This window comes from Rattus norvegicus, chromosome 2 (assembly GCF_021556685.1).
Source record: "Rattus norvegicus strain SHRSP/BbbUtx chromosome 2, alternate assembly SHRSP_T2T, whole genome shotgun sequence".
NCBI classification, from domain to species: domain Eukaryota; kingdom Metazoa; phylum Chordata; class Mammalia; order Rodentia; family Muridae; genus Rattus; species Rattus norvegicus.
The window spans coordinates 53,304,874-53,327,615 of NC_141535.1; the positions used below are offsets into that span (position 1 = coordinate 53,304,874).

The 22,742-nt window shown below is 43.6% G+C and overlaps 1 protein-coding gene across 5 annotated transcripts; it reads left to right on the top strand.

The window, feature by feature from the left end:
* The first annotated feature begins 2,479 nt into the window (after positions 1-2,479).
* Tmem267 (transmembrane protein 267) lies at positions 2,480-11,183 on the top strand. 5 transcript variants are annotated; one of them, NM_001427857.1, is given in 3 exon segments: positions 2,480-2,611; positions 6,480-6,861; positions 9,091-10,331. In NM_001427857.1, coding segments are annotated over 2 exon segments (648 nt in total). In that variant the 5' UTR covers positions 2,480-2,611; positions 6,480-6,549; the 3' UTR covers positions 9,427-10,331.
* The last annotated feature ends 11,559 nt before the right edge of the window (positions 11,184-22,742 follow it).

Genomic DNA, 22,742 nt, shown 5'->3' on the forward strand with positions numbered 1-22,742 from the left:
CTGACTCAATCCAACTGACTGACTAGAACTGCATGCCTCTCTCTCCTGAGAACTGGGATTAAAGTTATGTACCACCGTACCTGAACCTAAGATTTTCTTTATCTGAAACTTGGTCTATACCAGGCTGGCCTTGAACTCAGAGATCTGCTTGCCTCCATTTCCTGGGACTAAAGGTGTGTCTGTTTTCCAGCTGGACACACAGACCATGTTGCTGGATTAAAATTCCTCTACAAAGAGTAACAGTTCAGATTTAATAGTGAAGCTCTCAGCAGCCACAGCAGCCGGGGAGAGCAGATGAGAGCTGGGGGCAAGCCTGCGGAGGAAGAGCAGGAGCAAGCCTGCGGAGTGGGGAGGGGCCAACAAAAGGCAGGTGATGGGGAAGTGTGCTGGGGAGTTTATATAGCCTCAGACAGGCTCTGTCTGGCTAGGTACATATCCAAATAGACTTTAAAAAAAAAAAATCAGTGAGGGGAGAGCCTGCCGAACCTAGAAGAGGAAGAATTTTCAGCCTCCTTGCTATTACGTCAGTGGTGAGGGAGCAGGCATTCAGCTGCCTGGAGGGCAGCAACCCATTAATTATTGTTACATACGTAAATGTAATAAATACATACTTCTTCTTTTTTTTTTTTTTTTGGTTCTTTTTTTTCAGAGCTGGGGACCGAACCCAGGGCCTTGCGCTTCCTAGGCAAGCACTCTACCACTGAGCTAAATCCCCAACCCCATAAATACATACTTCTAAATACGTGCAACCTGCTCCAGTCTTTATGTCTCTCGAAGGGGTGTTTGCAGGCTGACTTTGTGGTTTTGGAGAAACAGTTGGTGTACCCTTCTCCCACCCTCAGCATTCCTTAGTTGCTTGTAGTTCTTTACATAGGGTTGAGGTCTCCTGGGCTTTTAGAGCAAGAGGGTGTATATGAGAGGGCTTGGAAGGAGGAAAGAGAAGGGAGAAATAATATATTATCTCACAAAAATAAAAATAATTTAAAGAAATACCCAGAGGGTTTTGAGTCTACCACTGGTTCCTCTTAAAAACAGGGACCATTTTCTCCTCTATCCAAACTATAAAAAAGCAAAAACTGTATATCAAACAAGAAATGACCTAAGCAATCCTGTTGCAACCTAAATGATACAGGCGAGGTATCAGGAACCGGTTTGCTTTTTCTGTTCAAAGGCAGGAAATCTGAAACCCACAAAGGGCAGCAGAGCAATCTCATGCTGCAGACAGAGCCAGCACTTGAAGAAAAGCATTTACTGGGGGTGAGGAAAAACATGCAGCAGAGGCTCAGAGAAAAAGACCCTCCAAAACCAGGCAGGGACTCCGGACGCCTGAAAGCCCAGTCTCTTGAGGGCGGGAGTGTTTAAAACCCCCAGAGAGTCTTCCTCCTCTGTTTGAACAACAGTTCTTGTCAGGATCCAACAGCAGGGGCCTGCAGGTAGGAAACAAAAGCAGCCAGGCTTTGATTTTAAGCCAGGAGGTTGGAAAAGCTGGCCATCTTGGAGATTTGTCACCTCTCTTGCCTAGCCATGGCCCCTTTCCCTATGTGTCTGCCTCACAGGGAGTCTGAATCCTAATCTCAGGTTCTTCCCATTAAAAAGCAGCAAAGAAGAAGAGAGGAAGGCAGTATAGTGGATCTGGAGTGATAGTGTCAATTAGTTGAATGAACACCCCCCCCCCCCTTTATAGCCATTCTCCAGCTCCTTCAAGTTGTACCTATGTTCATCCCAACTACCTCACTAAAGTTAGCCTCTCCCGACTCAAATCTATCACTGTCTGGCCAGCACATTTCCATGTGGTCAGTACCCTCCAATAAAGGAGCTCCTCTACTGGAATAGTCAATCTGAAGCTATTCTGTAGCCTAGCACAACGGAAGTATTCAGGGTGTTTTATGAATGAATCACTGTTTAGCCAGTAGGCTTCCAGAAAGCCTACGCTATATGGCGCATATATAATCCGGTACTGCCATAGGGGTCCTTAATTATAAAAGTAGCTCTGATCCTAGTGCAATACAAATCGAAGTTCAGATTGAGGATTTTTCACGGTATGTTTGGTGACCCGGGAAACTGAAACTGAAGATCCCAACTGTGATGAATACTGCTGGCCTCGTTTTCCATGATAACTTCTTTTGAGGACATAAGAAGAAATAAAGAATGTCCCTCTTGGACATCTTTGGGCTGTTTTACACCAGATGCTTCTTTGTGCTAAGATAGCACCTGCCTCACCAAGGCAGTAAGGTATATATAGTCACAGTTTCAGAAGGGGTGTCCAAGTCCAGTTAGTATTGCTCTTTTGTTTCCAACAAGTAAGTAGTCTTGATGTTCTTGCTATGCCCTTGATGTACTAAGAGCAGCCGCCTCCCAACCCCCGCATCGCCCCCGCCTGTGTGTAGCAAAGACTTGAGAAATCCCCAAGGGGGCGATGAAACACTGCAGTGTGTCAGGTCTGACAAGTCGCGCCGTCCTGCAACGTTTGCCCTGTGGCATCCTCAGACCTGTGGCATCCACTGAAGGAAGTTAGAAACTTCTGAGCCCCAGAGCCACGGTGTGCCCTGCAACCGGTGAGGGGACTTCTCCATCCTGGCTGCCTGCCGTCACCTGGGTGCGTCGTGTAGAGGTAGGTGATTCGATGCGCACTAAGCAAAGAAACCGACAGGACATTTTCCACCTTTGCCTCCGGCTTTGGAGGCGGGTAGAACTCACAGCAGCCATCAGCTCATCCGGTGAAGGACCAGCGCTGCTTCGAGAGGATCCCGCGTCTTTGCGTCTGCGGGGACTCGGAGGACTCGGCCGCTCTGGCCAGCCAGCACTCGTCTCTCTATGGTGCGGCCAAGGGGCGGAGCCCTGTTGGCTCGCCCGCGGACCGCGAAGCGCGCTGGGAAAGACTGAGCTGCAGCAAGCGGGGCGCACAGGGACCGATGGACCGTGGTGCGTCCAGAGGGAAGCCGGAGCAGGGTGCGGCGAAGCCTCAAGTCCTGGGTCAGGGCTGAGAGGTCGGGGGGAGACAGGCTCACGGTCGATAAGGAGCCCCCCAGAGCCGCACATCTACCTACCTACCCACTCCTCCCTCTCTCGGCCTGCGGACCCGGTAGACGCTGCTCTCCTGGGCTCAGCTCTTTTCCCAACCCGAAGCAGGGAGCTGGTGGGTGTGTGTGTGTGCAAAAGAGCCCTAAGCGCCCCGAGTTAGCTAGGTACCAAGGCTTCCAATCCAGTTTGATAAGTCTAAATTTTAGAAATCTAAATTTTATTATTTTTTAGAATCTAAAACTTACTAGTTGCAAGGATCTCAGAAAAGCATGACTTGAGGAATTTGCTGAGATTAGAAACGTTAAAACACATAACTGTATATTTTATTTATAGAAGTCACAAACGCTAAATATTTTACATGTGGAGATCTGATAGCCTTAGAGTTACAGTGAAGTGAACAAGACTTGTGTTTATAACTTTTATTTATTAATTACCAGCATTAGATCTGGCATCTGCTTTTGAAATTTTGGTGCCCAAATGTGATATTACAGCAACTGTAGTTTGAGGACTGATTTGTAAAGTCTCATAAATAAAGGCAGTGTGGGGCAGGGGTGTTTTTGTTTGTTGTGATGTTGTTTGATTGCTTTTTTAGGCGTGGTCCTCTATGTCTTCTTGTTGACCTAGGAATGCCTGCCTGAGCTCGTGATTTTTCAGCTTCAGTTTACTGAGGGCTGGGACAATAGACCTACATCCAGCACTTTGTTTTGTACTCTGAATGCCCCACACATACACACACAATCCCTGACCTGCACTAGATTCTTTTTTAAAACGTTTCTAAGCGAAAATGTCAAACATACAGAGAGGTAGAGAACAGTGTGAGGAACTGTGGTCTATTTGCCCGTACAGGGGACTGGCCTGCTCTTGCAGGGACCCGGGTTTAGTTCCAGGCACCTACCTAGCAGCTCACAAGTCTGTGGCTCCAGTCCTAAGGGATCCCATGCCCTCTTCTGACCTCAGCAAGCACTACGAGATGCAGACAAATATCCAATAAAATAGAAACGTTAAAACTCAGATGTGTCACAACACTGAAACATTTGACAAATGGACAATTTATTTCCGGCTGTGGCAGGTGAGAACTCAGCACAGAATTATGCTTGCCTTTAGGAAAAAGATTCATTTATGTTATGTACATGAAGGCTCCCTTTGTATGTATGATGCCGGAAGAGGGCATCAGGTCTCATTAGAGATGGTTGAGCCACCATGTGGTTGCTGGGTATTGAACTCAGGACCTCTCTCTGGCAGAGCAGACGGTGCTCTTAACTGCTGAGCCATCTCTCCAGCCCCCTTGCCTTTTCATATAAGCTGAAGTTTTGGGGTTTGTTGTTCTGGGCAACAGATAAAAGGGTGTTTGTTGGGGAGATATAAAAAGTAGCTCTTAGAAGTGAGGGTGAGCTATAGAAACTAGGCCATGCTTGAAAACCTAGGACACTGGAGCCAAGGATTTGATGCCTTCATTATTAGCTTTGTGTTTCTTTGGGAAACTCAAAAGGGATACACCTGCCCCTTGCCTGCAGAATGCTGGGATTAAGGACTTCTCTAGGCCTTTCTTGTCCCCAGCTGTTTTGTATCTTGAAGCATGTGGCCTCCAAGGAAAGGTGGGCCATTCCACATCAGGTTTACTTAAGAAAAGGAGGCTGACAGGCTTAGCTTGGGTGACCCTTATCACTACAGTAGGTAGACACTTTTGCTAGGGAGGCAGGCACTGGAGTTTAGGTATTAGAGACAAGCAGTTTCCCCAAAAGAAAGAGACATTTGTAGACTTAGGTATTTATATGTATATGCATATGCACCACGTGTCTGCAGTTGTCCATAGATGCCAGAAGAAAGCCTAGAGCAGGAATTACAGGCAGTTGTGAGCAGCCCACTGTAGGTGTTTCAGGTCCTCTGGAAGAGCAGCACGAGTGCTTTAGCCACCGAGCCACTCCAGACCTAAAAGGAGACATTTGTCTTTCAACAATAATGGAAGCAGTTGTTGGGTCACTGCCCCTTCTTGAGGGGCCTTCCCCTGCCTAGGGTCTTACGGTCTTTGCTGACAGGGCAGCCTGGAGAGGAGATAAGGAGTGGGTGAGGGGAGAGAGGGAGTCAATCCATGGTCTGGGGAATTTCACAGCTCAGACTGGGTAGCAATCAGGCTGCTTCTGTGCCTCTGACTTACTAGAAATCCAGCCACTTCGGCTGCTCTGACTGACTAGCAGCCAGATGCTTTTTTATTCATACAAGTTTCACAGAACAAAGACAAACTAATGATTTTCCAAGTGGAACAGATTATGTGTTTGACTTTGCATTACATGTCCAGGGTTACAAGTTCAGTTATAACTAGAAAATACAAACAGAACAAGTTTTAGCCTTATTAGTCCTATAGCTCCAATTTAAAGACTATCTCGGGGTTGGGGATTTAGCTCAGTGGTAGAGCGCTTGCCTAGCAACCGCAAGGCCCTGGGTTCGGTCCCCAGCTCCGAAAAAAAGAAAAGGAAAAAATAAAAAATAAAAATAAAGACTATCTCCTCCAAATCAAACACGTTTACTGTATGACAGCCTACTTTTAGGCTGGCAATGTTCTAACCACTCCAGACAAACAGAAAATGCCTACTCCTGTCTTTTTATGAATAGCAAACACTAATACCTAAACTATTTTACTATATGTTTCATACTACACTATAAAGTAGGAAAAGTTTATTTTAGTCAGTCTATCTTCCTTAACTGAGTTTGATTCCTCCGGGGATATAACCTGTAGGACTCCTTATCTTTAAACTACATTTTCAGAGAGCTCTAAGCCCATAATAAAAAGAGGCCTGGAGTCTGTAACCTTTTCTCGTGGCCAATCAGAGTTTGTCAATTGTCCGTGTCTACCCTCCACCATTATACTGTTTGAGTTTGCTCAGGATAGACACCCCAGGAAGATCCCTGGAGTAATGGCCCATCTAGTGTGTGCTTATCTGTGCTTAGTGATCCCCAGGGCATAAGAATGACTTCCAAACAGCGGCCAGATAAAGTTAATTTAAGGATTTTCCTAAAAAGACTCAATTTTTTTCCTCAGGAAAAGACATAAAATGTATCATAATGCAGGCGTTCGCAATCGTGCAACATGCAGAAACCAAAACCCGAAAGTGAGAGAGAGAAGGACAGCGATTGCAGCTGTCCTAGCTTTACTGGAACGGTGTCAAGCAACTGTGCTGGGGTCATGACAGATACAACGGATACCCACGGTCATATCATATACATTCTGACCGAGTTCTTTAAATGCCTAGCAGGAATAAAAAACATTCAATGGGCTTTCTGAAATTCTCCTTGGTACTACGTAAACTGTTCCTCCTGAAAACTGACTTAATTACTTTTGGCCAGACAGCATATTGTGTGCCGTGTAAGGGATGCTATTTTTCTCTGCTGATGTTGGTGGTTTAAATGTTATGTTGTGATTCATAACTGTCATTCATATTTTTCTTTGGTTTCTATTTTAGGATGCAGGGGATGCAAACAAGAATTGCCTGTTGGTTCCTGATGTCCTTTACCCTAGTGACACAGTTTATGATGGCATCCAAAGTTGAAAAGACTCATGCTTTACCACCGTGCTATAGCACAGAATCCCTCATTTCCAGCCTTGGTCTGGGGATCTTCTGCCTAATAGCCGACAGACTCCTTCGGTTTTCCATAATTCAGCAAAGTGACTGGCTTCGCGCCCTCTCAGATAATGTGGTACACGGAGTGATTGGCATGTGGTCGTGGGCAGTAGTCATTGGAATCAGGAAGAAATCTGACTTTGCAGAAGTTCTCTTAGCTGGATTTTTAGCGTCTGTTATCGACGTCGACCATTTTTTCATGGCTAGATCTCTCTCTTTACAGGTAAGACATCAATGGAGTGAACTGTTCTGACTTTAATGTCTTGGGCACTGCCATGCTGATCTTTATAGCCGTCATAAGCTAGAGAGAATGTCTTACTGTAAAATAGGAACGCTAATCCAGTCAACTTCTTTCAAGTGTCTACACTTCCCTAAAGATGCAGAGACAAATCGCTCATCAAATTTACTGTCACAAAGCCGCGTGTAGACAGAAGTAAGAACTATTCGCTGTGCTGAGAGGCCTGGTGCTGGCTCGTCAAGCGGCTGGTGGAAGTGAATGGCTGTCGCTCCTAGCCTCACCCCAGCCAGTGCTCTTTCTTCACGACTACACTTACATTCTCCTCTTACTCTCTATGTCTTCCAGTTAATGTGCATCTCCTGTGCGTGCCATTAGTGAATAATTACTCCCATTCCTGGGGAATGACTTAAGTGGTTTAACGTCTCCAGTCTCACTTCAGGGATGCATTTCAGCAGACTGGCTACAGTAGTCTCTGGTGGAGAAACCGAAAATCATATTGAGGCCTTCAAGTGTTTAGTTTTGTTATGACAAGCCTTGCAAGGGTAAACGAAACTTAAAATGGTATCTCCGTTAATGTTTTCTAAATATCGTATTTTCTAACTATCAAAAGATTTTCCTGCCTTTTATATGCATATGATTTACAAACATTTCAGTAAAGAAGTATAGGTTCAAAGCAAGGATTTTTGCCTTGTTAGCCCCTGGCCTGGCCCACCTTGGAGGTGTTCAGTAAGTATCTGCTGATTGGTGGGTAAAGTATCACTTCTTTGTTTTGTCAGATACAAAGTATGTGTCAGAGTTGTTGACCCTGAAGCTCAGTCAGGAAGGAGGAAAAATTGCTGATTCAAGGTAGATTTTAGCTTTTTCTCCTTTAAGTGAAGGTTAATATTCTATTCCCTCAGCTTTAAGCATAGGGAACAATAACTTTAAAAGTAATTTAAAAGTAAAAAAACAAAATAATCTTTCACATGTTAGTAGTTAATTCTGAGTGTATTTATGGCCTCTATAAAGCAGTTATATATTCTTCCATTTCCCTGCATTAATGCAGGAATATTTTATTTGTTGTGTGTATATATACTCTAAGATGTTTCAAGAAGTTCTTAAAAAGCACAGATCATAGAATAGGAAGGGACAGAGCAAGGATGAGTCACAGACACAGGGGTGAGGTTGGACAGAAGGAAGAACTTCTAATGTCAATGGCGCTATAGTTGACAATGTCTGTTTCAAAGCAGCTGGAGAATAGGAGTTGTATTTTACACACACACACACACACACAAATGTTAATTGTTGAAGTGAAGGATATACCATTTACTCTAATACAGCCATCACACGCTGTCTACCTGTAGGAAATGTCACATTGAACTCCTTAGACATCTACAGATATCATTTATCAATTAGAAATGTTAAAATAGGGGTTGGGGATTTAGCTCAGTGGTAGAGCGCTTGCCTAGGAAGCGCAAGGCCCTGGGTTCAGTCCCCAGCTCCGAAAAAAAGAACAAAAAAAAAAAAAAAAAGAAATGTTAAAATAGGAGGGAAGGATGGCTCTGTGGCTAGGAACCCTGGTTGCCCTTCCAGAATTGCTGGTTCAGTTTCCAGCACATGTGGCAGCTCACAAGCCTGTAACTCCAGTTCCAGGGGATCCAGGTCAACCTCCCACCTTACATACACACACACATAAAGAGAAAAAATGTAAATATCAGGGGAAAAACAACTTTAAAATAGGGCTGGTAGGATGGCTCACCAAGTAAAGATACACACATAAATAAATAGAATTTTTTTTTTTCTGAGCTAAGGACCGAACCCAGGGCTTTGAGCTTGCTAGGCAAGCGCTATGTTTTTAATTTTAAATATTATTTAAACCTTCGTTAACCAAATCACATGCTTAGGATATAAAGTTTGTTTGCGACTTTTAAAGCAAACACTGAGAAACTTATCAAATCAATACCATATTCCTAAAGCCTTTGTTTTATTGTTAATGCCAATGATATGCTAACTATAATCATTTTACGTATTTTTTTTAAGTTCTTTAACTTTTACTTTAGAATATCATAAAGAATGGAAAGAGAGGCCATTAACTTGGAAACCATGTGCTAGGCGCGGCTGGGGTGTTGTGTCTCTCTCGCGTTGCAGTTGGTGCTGGGTATGTTGAAACACTAGGTGGCAGCTATGAGATTTGACAAAGAAGGAAATGATGCTAGCAGCTCATTCTCCCCTCAGGCCGCTTTAACTCTTCCGAGAAGACCTTTCCTTCACTGTTCCACTGTGATACCCATCACGGTTCTGAGTGTGAAGCTCGCCATGCACTTGTTCAAGCTCAGGGACTCGTGGCGCTTTCTCCCGTGGATGATATTCATTTCCTGGACCTCACACCATATCCGCGATGGAATCCGGCACGGCCTGTGGATATGCCCATTTGGGAAAACTCCTCCTTTGCCCTTCTGGTTTTATGTAATAAGCACGTTGTCCCTGCCACACACGTGCTCATTCCTGATGTATTTAACAGGGACCAGAGAAACAATGTCTTCAAAACACGAAATGCGTATCGATGTCTGAGATGACTATATATATATATATATATATATATATATATATATATATATATATATGGCTCTAAGAGACAGAACTGGCTCAGATGATGGTAAATGAAAAGAGCCAATATTCAAGTGAAATTTATAAAACATAGGCACTTTATTAGTTTTTACAGTTCGTGCGCCCGCTTGTCCGGGAGCGTGCTCAGTTCTCACACTTCCCTCTTACGTGTATCTATGCAGCATTGGATTTGCACCCATCTCATGCTGGGTCCAGTTTACTGGCTTTGTCTCATTAATATCTAATGCATTGTCTAGACATCAGCCCATCTCCTGATCAAAAAGCTCAAACTTCTAGATCACTAATTTATTTGGACTCCTATTTTCCTGAGACACTGAGACAGTGAAGAGGACAAAATAAACAAGATTGTAAGTCGAGGGTTAACAATTATTTCATATATATTGGTCCTGACTGAAGTAATGACATTAAAATGTCTTACGGATAGTAATTATTGGCAATATCTAAAATAGCAGCATTAAATCTAAGTTATGGTTTCAGAAATCATTTAGGAAGTGATTATTATCACATCATCTGTGACTACAGTCACTGAAATTCATGGCAGATGGTTAATGTCTTTGCCCAAGAATCTTATACTTTTTACTGATTTGAAAAACATAGCTGGGTATTTAAAAATATTTGTTGACAAAGAGCATTAACAAAACAATAATGGATCATCACTGGACTTAAAACACAGACCCAGTTCTGAGCAATGGTGTGGCTTCAGATGCAGACTGCTGACGGCCACCAAAGCAGGGACGGTGCTGAGATTGTTACATACTAGCCGGAAAGATGAACGAAACTATTTTTTTAAATCATCTCTGTACTGAGAACTAAAAGATTTTTTTTTAAAATAAAGTCATTTCTTGAAATGTTTGCTGTTTCTTTTGTCTTTTCAGATTAGACTGTTAAAATGACTGACCTTTCCTACAGAAGGAAGAGCATTGCTGTGAATGTTACGTTTGAAGTTGAGGATTAACACCATATGAATATCTTGTCCCATGGCTCCTGCCTTTCTCTGTGGCATATATGATTCCTATTTTCTTAGGATTTTTTTAACTTACAGTTTGTAAGGCTAGGAGTTGTGTGCCTTGTTCTCTAACTCAGAACATGATGTCATTGCCAGACCGGGCTTCCAGCTTTACAAAGAGTTCTGTGCATCGTTGGAAAGGTTCATGATCTTCGGAGAGTTTTTCTTATTGTTAAATTAAATAGGTTGCAATGTGTGATTTTATTCAGCCTGATAGATCTTATGCCTGTCTTACAAAGGCAACTGTCAATTTGGCTGGTATGATAGTAAGCACATAAAAAATAAATTTAGGGGCTGGAGAGATGGCTCAGTGGTTAAGAGCACTGACTGCTCTTCCAGAGGTCCTGAGTTCAATTCTCACCACATGGTGGCTCACAACCATCTATAATGGGATCTGATCCCTCTTCTTCTGTGTCTGAAGATAGCTATGGTGTACTCATATAAATAAAGTAAATAAATATTTTTTAAAAAAAGAGTAAATTTAATTAGATTTACTTTTAAACAGATGGTTTAGCAGGGTTATGGTGACACACACCTTTAACTCCAGTCTCAAGAGGCCGAGGCAGGTGGATCACCGAGTTTGAGGCCAACTTCATCTACAGCAAGTTCCAGTACAGCTAGGGCTATGCAAAGAAATCCTGTGTAAGGGGGAAAAAATCTGGCTTAAACCCATGAAAATAAAGTCTATATCATACATGAGCTTTTCTAAGTTGTAAAACCCTATGTATTCTCTCTCTCTCTCTCTCTCTCTCTCTCTCTCTCTCTCTCTCTCTCTCTCTCTCTGTCTCTCTCTGTCTCTGTCTCTCTCTCCCTCTCCTTCCCCTCCCCACTCTCTCCCTGCCCCCTCTCTCCCTTCCCCCATATTAACCATAAGAACATCATTAAAATAGAAACCTTTGATCTACATAGCAAGCCCCAGTACAGCCAGGACTACATAGAGATACATAGAGAGACCTTGTCTCAAAACAACAACAAAAAGAGAGACCTTGCTTAAGAATGTCACCTTGGGACCTTGGGGGTCATCTATCTTTCTTTTGTTAGAATGGAAATTTACATAGACTGCCATCCTTCCTCAAATAGTAACTAGAGTTTTGGGGCGGTTTATCATAGTTCCTACCCTCACCCTTGTAAGTGTCCCTTCTTTGCATGAACGTTGCAGCATGAACTCTAGGTCACCAACAACCAGCAGCCACCTTTCCATGCCTTTCCACTCTGTTCTTGGTCCTACCAACAAAAGAAATGTATCAATCACCACTGCACTTGAAGGTTGAGCTCTGCCCTGTTGGCCTGTGCATGTTCTCCATCCTCTTCACGTGGTCCCTTCGCTAGACCTTCTCTCAGCCACTGATCCATCCTCCCAGGCTGCTCTTGGTCTCCTTAAGACTGCTCTTCACACAGATTATTTCTACTGGCTTCTCCCTCCTGCCAACTGCTACCACATTAGTTTTCAGAGAGCACCTGGTGAAAACTCTGGCCTGTGGCATGACTAGAAAAGAGAGCAGGTTGCCCAGGACACAGAGATGCCCAAATATTAACAGTCCAAAAGTCCACTGCATTTTTATCCAGGACCATATTAATTTGTGAGAGGATGTATTACACACACACACACACACACACACACACACACACACACACACACCCCTCAACCTCAAAGGCCTAATCTCTATGTAGGCCAGCCCAGACCAGACTGGACTATCAATTACTCCTAGCTTGGCCTCTGAGTGCCGGAATAACAAGCAAAACCATGCCTGGCTTGGATATATTTTTTTGTTTCAGGAGTTTCAGTTGGTAGACTTTGTCTTTTAAATCTACAAAACAATGACTAAGGTCATTCAGTCCTGTGCCCTCCCTTCAAGTCAGACAAGCCCAGTGATAATTGATCACACTTTTACACAAGTTTAAAGGATAATCTTAGTACTTTATGCCTTTTCAACTCTATTATGAATGAAATAACACTTTATCTCATATTATTCATATGAAGTCTGAATATACAAAGTCTCATTTATGATATAACAGAGCTATAAGATTCAGTGGCACCTGGCACAGTTTTATGGCAACTAGGCAAACAGTGGGATGATAAGTGGGTGGTACCCAAACCTCTGGGTATGCAGTTCTGTAAAGGCCTTTACGACTAGGCTGTACTTTAATGTGATGGCCTTGTAAGTGTAAATAATGACGTATATCATGGTGCATGGTAAATTCTCCCTCAAAGGTAAATTTGTCAGCCTACCCATATTTAATATAATTACAGCTGTAATAAGGTGATAAAAGGCAAATACCATAAGAAATCTGCACACAAATTAGAAATCAGCAACATCTTCCAACTCGATGGTTGGTGCTAGGGTCTTGATGACTGGTTTAGGTGCCTTGCTGGGGGATTCAACAAGCAAACACTTGAGAACTGTGTTGGATCCTTCCCTGTGGCACAGCTGGGTCTTGCTGGAAACATACAGAACTGAAAGCCGCTGTGTGTGCTCCCTGGGCAGGCAGTGCCCATTGCTTTGTATGTTTTGTGGCTTTTAGAGATGTCAAGGTACATGAATGTAGGGCAGACAATTTATTAACCAGCACTTCCCTGTGTGTGATGTTTCATAACTAAACACTGCCGGACTTAATTCTGATGGAGTCCGCAAAGTGGGAAGAGGGGAATATGAATGTAGTTTTGAGTAAATTTAAAAACGTTGTGTGGCTGGGACACTTTTTACTTCTCAATTATACCAAGAAGGGTTTATTTCAAATACTACACTATGTTGCGGAAATTGTCATTTAAAGGGCAATCCGAGACCTTCAATGTAGTTAGTTAAAAATACAAAATGAAAAGATAGTTTTTTAATTTCTCCCTAACAGGCTTCTAAAAGTCTAGTGGTTCTCACTGTTGGTGAGAGACGTGTAGAGACCTCCACATCGTTGCCAAACGAAACCTGCTGCTACTGTATTTATAAGTACAAAGCACTTTACCCAGAAATTCCAATTCTAGGAAGTTACTGTAGAGAGCTTAACATGTAAGTACAGAGGAAGGGGTGGCAGTTGGTGACTTGAGGAGCAAACACCAAACAGGAACTCACCAGTCCTTGACTAAATGATCACTAACAAGTTAGTGTGCAAACCTTGAAACAAATGCAAGGCCAATCCACACGACCTATGCAAAAATGTCTGTCTTAAGTGTTTAAAAAGGAAAACAACCATTAGGACAGTATGATATCATTTTTTGTAAAGCTGGCGTGCATGTGAGTATGTATATGTAGAAAAATCTTACTAAACAAATGAAGCAAATGATGGCGGTCCTCTCCGGCTTGGAAAGCCATGTGGGTCATGAGGAATGTCTACCTATATTGTGCTTTCCAATCAGCAAGGATGCTTTTATATTCAGTGAGGGCATTTTCATTTTCGACCATACATGAAAGTTCAGGCTATGAATGTTTGGCCTGACACCCTCACCTGACATCCCAAACTCAGACGCTAGTGCTATCTGTCCTAGTGGGCAGAACTCTTTGGTCAGCTGTTGCTTTCCCATTGCATTCAATGCCTCAGGCGTGCCCAACTATCTCTATTATCCAACATCAATCAGACATCTATCCGACTCCAGCCATACACCAAGGTGTCCCAAGTCAGGAAGTCCACGGCAAGGTCATTGACTTGAGAACTTCCTTAATTAGTTTGATTTATTTTCATATACAAAAGGATAAAAACTTGAAGACTGGGCATGGTGGCATGTGTCTTTAATCCTAACTCTTGGTAGACAGAAACGGTAAGTTCCAGGCCAGCCTGATCTACATAGGTCCAGATAAAACTTGAAGTAGTTACAGATTTTCATCCTATTCTGTTGGAGGCATGGCTTTTTCTGCACGTGGATTTATTGGAGGCCTCAGCAGAGTGCAGAACCCTGGCTTAGCAGATCTAATTCCAAACTTGACACTCGTTTCTAAGATCACCACAGAAAAGAGGAGCAAAGACCCACCATAAGCAGCAAATGGTGACAGTGTTCTTCCAAAAGAGAAACTCCTTTTAATAACTAACCTCCAGAGTCAATTTGTACTTTGAATAATTCCAAGGTATTGCTATCATTCTCCCCTGGTTTATCTGTCTGTCTGTCTGTCTTCTGTCTGTCTCCCCCACCACTACCACCACTACCACCACCACCACCAAGACAGGATTTCTCTGTGTAGCCCTGGCTGTCCTAGAACTCCCTCTATAGACCAGGCAGGCCTTGAACTCACAGAGATCCACCTGCCTCTGCCTGCCAAGTGCTGGGACTTAAGGGGTGTGCCACCACCATCTGCCTTCCCTGGTGTTTCTTTACTCTGATGATGGAAGGGACTACAAGCATCCTACGCTTCACTTTGCAAGACCCTGAATTATGTGCCTTGTAGCACTGTTAACGCTGGCAGCACAGCCTATACAACCCCAGAGTTGCCTGAGCAGGAGGAGGATGTCAGATGGAGCCCTGCGCCACCATAAGGATCTCTGCAGAAATATTCAAAGAAAGCCTTCCTCTGAGGTCCCAAAGCTTTATTCATATTCGAGTTGCTCTGAGCCCTGCTTGTGAGTCAGAAAGAGTGACGTCACGCACAGAAAGGAAAGTCTGATTGGGGATGAAGCCTAAAGAGTAGAATAGTTGCTATATAACAAACCGTGTGTGTGAGTGAGTGTGTGTGAGTGAGTGTGTGTGAGTGTGTGTGAGTGAGTGTGTATGTGTGTGTGTGTGTATGTCTGTGACTGTGAGCATGTGTGCATATGTATGATTGTGTGTATGTATATATGTGTGTGATTGTGTATGTATGTATATATGTATGTATGTGTGTGTCTCTGTGCATGTATGTCTGTGACTATATGTGTCTGTGAGTGTGTTTATGATTGTGTGTGTATGTATATATGTGTGTGATTGTGTATATATATGTGTGTGTATGTGTGTGATTGTGTATGTATGTATGTATATATGTGTCTGTGTGCATGTATGTCTGTGACTATGTGTTTGTGTGTTATATATACATACACACAATCATAATAATCATAATAATCATGTGTATGTATATATGTGTGATTGTGTATATATATGTGTGTGATTGTGTATGTATAGATATATGTGTGTGATTGTGTATGTATGTATATATGTGTCTGTGTGCATGTATGTCTGTGACTATATGTGTCTGTGAGTGTGTCTGTGTGTGTTCTCACAAGTTACAAGCACTCACCACTCTGCTTGGCTCAAAAGTATTCATAAGCCCTTTGTCTCAGTTAGGATTTCTATTGCTGTGGTGAAGACACCATGACCCAAAGGCAGGGGTTTGTTTGGCTCACGCTTCTGTATCACTATTCTCGACTGAGGGACGTGGAAGCAGGAGCTGATGCAGAGGCCATGGAGGGGTGCTGCTTACTGGCTTGCTTCACTTGGCTTGCTCAACCTGCTCTCTTAGAAAACCCAGGGCTACCAGCCCAGGGACAGCACCACCCACAGTGGGCTGGGCCCTCTCCCCTTGATCACTAGCTGAGAAAATGCCTGACAGCCTTCCTCAAGGGAGGCTCCTTTCTCTCTGATAGCTCTAGCTTGTGTCAAAACCAGTCAGTACACTCTTACTGTTTCTGAATTATCTGTTTGTATGTATAGTCATTTTTCTTTCGAGTCATTCACTTTTTCCAGGTGGACATATGAGATGTCCTTACATGCCTGCACCCTTTAGCTTTTATCTACGTTTTTCCCTTCATGATATAGGAAAGGAAAGGGATGTGAGCTTTTCCAGCTCAGCAGAGTCAAGGCCAACACTGTTAGCATTCTGTCTAAGCTCTGCCCCACAGTTACCTGGCAACAGTCAGGTATGCCTGGCTCACTCTAAAAGGGGCTACTTGCCCCCTCCTCTCTCTCTTGCTCCTCCTCGTTCCGCATCCCCCCATCCCCTGCCCACATGCTCATGGCTGGCCTCTCCCTCTCTCCCTCTCCCTCTCCCTCTACCTCGCCTTCTCCTTCCCCTCCCCCTCCCCTCTCTCTCTCTGCCTTTCTGCCTCTACTACCCTCCTGACTCCCCTCCCCATGCCCTGAGTAAACTTTAGTCTGTATTATACTGTTGTGTGGCTGGTCCCTCAGGGGGAAGGGGTGCCTCAGTATGGGCCCACCCTTCCCCATACCTCACCACACAACCATACAACTGATTACCCTTCTCTTTATCTTTTTTTTTTTTTTATAAACACACCAAACACCCCATTGCAAGAGACAGGACAAGACAAACACACCAATCATTAGTTTCGGATGCAGAAGGATGTCCACACTGAAGACCTCAGACACTGAGTAAACAAATCACTTCTGTGCCTAGATTCAAAACAGCACAGTCATGAAGATGTATATTTATGCTATAGGCATAAGGTCTAATGCTAACTGTCCCACACAGTCTGCTAAGGTCAGTACTCAGGTTCTTCTTGACTTCTGTATGATGGAGGGTGTGGGGCAGGACCCTTCTGGCAGAATCTAATGGAAAGAGAGAAGGGCAGGAATTTAAAATATCATGGTTGACTTTGGGGAAGGGCCTAGTTTCTGAAACTGCCTCGGAGAAGAGCAATTGTGGATTCCGAGACTTGCTTTACTGGAGAATGAGCAGACACCAGGGCAGCAGAAGCAGCTGCTGAGTTGGCTTGGAGGCCTTCCCTTCACTTTGGGGTATTGGAGCCCCAACAATGGGATTTGGTGTTTTGGAATGGTCATTTCTTAAAATTTAATGTGTATGAGTGTCTGCCTGCATGTATATCTACCACATGGGTGTCTGTTCCTGAAGAGGCAAGAAGATGGCATCGAATCCCCTGAGCCTAGAGTTACAGACGCTGATTGAGCACTATCATGTGGATTCTGGGAGCCAAAACCAGGTCCTTTTCAAGAACAGCAATAGCTCTTAACCATGGAGCGGTCTTTCCAGACCCTTGATGCTAAAATCTTTTGTTTCTTCTATGGCTTCCGAATCTTGTTTCGTGCAAAAGAGTTTCAAACAAGCCACACTTCTTCAACTATGCAATACATTAGATTTTAATGCTTCATCTTTGTCCTTTTACATACAGGCAACCAGCTGTTTCGAAGTCTGTCAATGAAGGACCTAGTTTTCCCTGATGTTAGACACTGACTGCACCGCAGCGTACCCCAGGCTAGCTGTATTAACTTCACACAAGCAGGCACAGTCCGGATTGTGCGTCAGTCATTTCCTGTTTTTAGGTACCGTCTGTTTTTAGTGACCACCAGCATCTGGTCACTCCTACTTTGCTTTTCTTGCTGATAGCACCAATGTGCACTCTGCTTCCTGGCTTGTTGACTCCTGTGCCTCAGCATCATAACGAGATAGAGCACGGTGTCATCAGGATGAAGTCCGATTCTTTGGGGATCTGGAACACAGAAATGCGAAGACAGCAGCAGTATAAAGTGTTCCTACCAGTCAGGCAGCTGGAGTGTTAACCAGGAATTTCTGCAGGAGGGAAACTCCCTTCTTACTGCTCCAGGCTCAAACTTTGTCCCCGTGATTAGTCCTGCGTGTTTCCTGTTTGCTTTGGCATTTTATATGTCCATCCCCATCACATTCATTAGAGCATAAACCGTGAACCACGGCTCTAAAGCTGCCTTAGCTGGAAAAGGCCAGACCATGCGCCTGGAGAATATTGTTTTCTGAAATATCACACACAGTGCCTTGCCCTTGCCCCTGATTCAGCCTATAAATCCTTAATCCTCCTCTAATACACACTTTCTGTTTATTCTATATTATAGAAAATAATCCCTGAGGAGAAATGAATTTTAGAGCATTGTTACCAGTAAAATGGCAAATAGAAGAGGCCAAAGGTGTCAACTGGAAACCATTCAGAGTCAGGCCCCTGGTGTGGCTTTCCTCGAAGCCTGCTCGGTTCTGTTGTCGAGCTTATTCTCCATCAACACACACGAAGCACCCATTATTTGTTGAGCATCAGTTAAAGCCTTGAATATATCGAGGAACATGTTAACACATCCTGCCCTTCCTGAGCCTATCGGAGGAGAGGGGTTGAGCAGAGCCCTTTACAGGATTGCCAGGTAAGTTAGCAATTTATATTAAAAATGACTCATATGGGCATCCATTTTCAGAATGTGGACGTCCTTTCCCTTTAAAATAAAATGTTTCCGTGTGTGCATGTACTTGTGTGTGTGTGATCATGTGTATGCTGCATGAATGGAGTCACAGAACTACCTTGGATGTTGCTCGTCCACATGGTCTGTGTCAGGTCTGTTGTTCACTCCCCTGTGCACTAGGCCCTAAGTCTCAGGATTTGTCTACTCCCCCATCTCGCAGCAGAAGCACTCCAAGATGTGATTATAGATACCCACTGCATATGGGCTCTGAGGTCAAACCCCAGTCCTTGTGTGAAAAGCACTTTGACCTACTGAGCCATTTCCCTAGCCCTAGAGATTTCCCATCTCTAAGAATTCATATAAGAAAATGCTGACATGAGCAGACACAAATTGCAAGACTGACTACCACTCATCGCTAGAATCACGATGCACGCACATTACCAGAGCCAGAGAATTAGCTCACTAAGAGAGCGTTTATTTTTGTTTTTCAGGTGAGGGTTTCTCCATGCACCTCTGGCTATCCTGGAACTCCCTCTGTAAACCAGGCTGGCTTTGAACTCACAGAGATCCACCTGCCTCTGCCTCTCCTTCTTGACTACTGAGATTAAAGGTATGTGCCACCGCATCCAGCTAAAAATTATTTCAGTAATAATCCACACCAGAAAAAGAACATAACCAACTATCTGGATATTCATCAATTAAAACAATCATCAGAAAAACACAAAAGCGTGTCTTTTGGTTGGTGTGGTGGTGCACACCTGCAATCCCATTACTTTGGAGATGTGTCCAGATGATCAGGAGCTCAAGGACATCGTTAGCCAGTTCAAGACCAGCCTGGGTTGCAGGAGCCATGGCTCAGTGGTTAAGGAACTGCTTTTACAGAGGACCGGAGTTGCATTTCCAGGGACCTGCGTTAACGCACGCACACACCACACGCCCAATTAAAAAAAATCTTTAAAAAACAAAATCCTCAAGAACCAAAAACAATCAACCTTGATACTATAAAACCATTGGAAGGTAAAAAGCTACAGAAAGGCCCATGGAGACTTACTCCTGACCTGTTAACAGAAAGAAAAGAAAATCACAAAACAAGAGGTGCTCTCTTTTTGTAAAACTAGAATATGTTTAAAACACACATACAGAGTGAGGATATACAAACCAGACGTTAAAGAGGAATTACAACCGATTGGATTTTGTTTAAGTGCAATGGTATCATGTAAGTGGTTATAAGTTGGGTATCTGGTTAGTAGATTTTTGCATATCTTCCTGAAATGCAAATCTTGATGTAAACACATATTTCTAAGTTACGAAGAATGTATTTTTAGGCGATCTCGAGTTTCTGAAGATATAAAGGAGAGTTACCAAAACAGAGCTGACCACGACAGAGACAAAGCTAGCAAGAGCCCTCTGTCCCACACTCTCAAGGGTCAACCTGAAAAGCCATAAAACAGCCTGGGTAGCTGAGGGGGAGGGAGACAGAGTAGATGTAGAGAGGTGCCTTCGAAGTACCTAAACGAATAAACGGGTTTTCTAGATGGGGTAGGAGAGACTGGGGAGATTGTCCAGATAAAAGCAACAAGAACACCGTGTTCCTAAAACGAAATGTCAAGAACAGGGCTGCTGTCAGTGCACAGCCTGTGTGCTGCACAGAGAGATGCCTGGGGTGGGAAAGCCTGGGTACCAGTGCAGACTGGGTTTTGCTTGCTGACTTACGATCTGCCCAAAGGAAGTTACTCTCCCACTTCCCCTTTGTCGTTGATAGAGGAAAGAGGCCTTTTGGTTTTGCAAATACCTTCCGGTCCACTATTTTGGTGTGTGTGTGTGTGTGTGTGTGTGTGTGTTCATGTGGTGTGTGTTCATGTGGTGTGTGTTCATGTGGTGTGTGTTCATGTGGTGTGTGTTCATGTGTGTGTTCATGTGTGTCTCTGTAAGCAGCCGGAGGTGAGAGGACAAGCTCAAACGTCCATCTTCACTTTTCACTTTGTGTGAAATCAGGGTGTCTCCTTTACCATTTCCTGCTGTGTAAAGCAGTCTAGCTGTCTCTCACGAAAGCTTCTGGGGATTCTCCCACCCACATCTCCCATCTCACTGTAGGATCTCACTGTAGGCACACTGGGATCACAGCTATACACTGCTGGGGCCAGCTTTACATAGGTCTAGGGATTTGAACTCAAGTCTTCATGCTTTACTCCCCATCCCTGTATGCCTACTCTTTGTGCCCCTGACTGTGTAAGTCCTTGAATCTTGACTTGGAGACAAACCGATTCTAACAATGTCTCCCGAGGATAGAAAAGCCCTGCCCTGTGCTCTGAATCATATCAAAGCATGTGGTGTGCTTTTCATAGCAGTTATCATTATGGATGCTGGGGAAAACGTTCAGTGTGTTGATGACTAAGAATCAGGGGAAATGTCCAATGTATCTAGAAGTTAGGCTGTTCTTCACCAAAGCCCCACACTCCCAGAAATAAGACTCGGACTCAAAATATATTCAAAAGCCTTGGCCATATAGCTAGGCTCTTCTCTGACTAGAATATAAGTTAAAATACCCCGTTTATTCTAACCTACATATATTACACACATTCTGCCACATGGCGGTTACCTGTGCTCAAGTGCCGTGTCTGTCTCATGGCTGGGGCTGCGCAGCAGTGCTTTTGAAAAGAACAGGCACAAAGATCTGAAGTGACTGGATGCAAATCTCCAGCCTCGGCGTTCAGCATTAAGAGCAGGTGGCTATAAAGTCCGACGGCTCCGCTTTCAGAAATGCTAACACTGGGCAGGCGTTAGCTCGAGCTGGTTCCCAGGGCAGGAGAAATGCCTCTGCCAGGTGTGCCTGAAGCTTTGGCTGACAAAGCTGTCATCCTCTCTGTGGAAGGTGACAGTGTCCCCTTTGCCCGCCATTTGTCTCCATCGTCTAGCACATTGTCTCATGTGAAGCACAGCCTTCCTTGATATTTATTCCATGAAGAAATAACTAGATAGAAGGCAGAGAAAAATTGGAAAGATATGTATCACTAAATTGAAAAGGCTTATTTCTAGATATTTGTTTTCACTGTATAATTCTTTTACATGTTCTTAATTTTCTACAGTGGGTCTAACATGGAGATAATAAAAATTTTATTAAGTAACTCATAAGTGATTGGAGCCAAGTTTTTAATATGAGACAAAGTTGCTCTTGCTCTGTCAAAACAAATCCACTATGAATTAGAACTCACACTTAATACAGGCTAAATGGTAATGAGCCTTAATACAAAAAGAGGTTGGGGGTGGTGTTGTTGAATAGATAATTATCCTAGGACACTTGAATGTCGATAGGAGTTTTGAAATAGTGCATCTGTATTCCAAAGACAAAGAGTAAAGTAAGTTCCACTGTCCTCTTTTTGTTTTGTGAATTGTGCTGTCTAGAAACCTATATAAGGTCATTTTTCCCAGAGTACACATGGCAACAGGCATTGATTGAATGAAGATTATACTTTACCTTCTGTCTTTAAATATATGTGTGGGTAGAGTGCTGATTTGAATACGCTTGACTCAAAGGCTGGCACTATTAGGAGCTGTGAGCTTGCTGGAAGAAGTGTGTGCTGTGGGGGTGGGCTTTGAGAGAGCTTCCGCCTAGCTGCTTGACGATGCCAGTCCTCTCTCCTGGCTGCAGTTGGATCAAGATGGAGAACTCTCAGCTCCTTCAGCACCATGTCTGCCTAGACACTGCCATGTTCCCACCTTGATAATAACAGACAGAACCTCTGAACCTGTAAGCCAGCCTCTTATAAGAGTTGCCTTGGTCATGGTGTCTCTTTAGAGCAATGAAAACCCTAACTAAAGCATATGTGTGTATTTAATTAACATAAAATTATGTTTTGGGTACAGTGTGAGAGCTCAGTACCTGTGTGTGAACGGTCAGACTCTGAGTAGATGGGACCACCTTTGCCCTTTCCTTGTGTTGACAACATCCAAATCTCTTCTGTTGGCTTTTGTGAAATATGCAGTTTATTTTTGTTAGCCATCGTGGAGAACGTTTGGTGCTGCTCATAGGAATTTTGGCAAGTACCTGTCAGTGGATTCAAGGAAGTAGGCTCAGATGAAAATATTCACATTTGGGCTAATGCAAGGATCAAGGTAAACACAGCCAAGAAATATGTGACTTCCCTTTTGTCTTGGTAATCCCGATAAACTCCATGGAACCAGGAACTG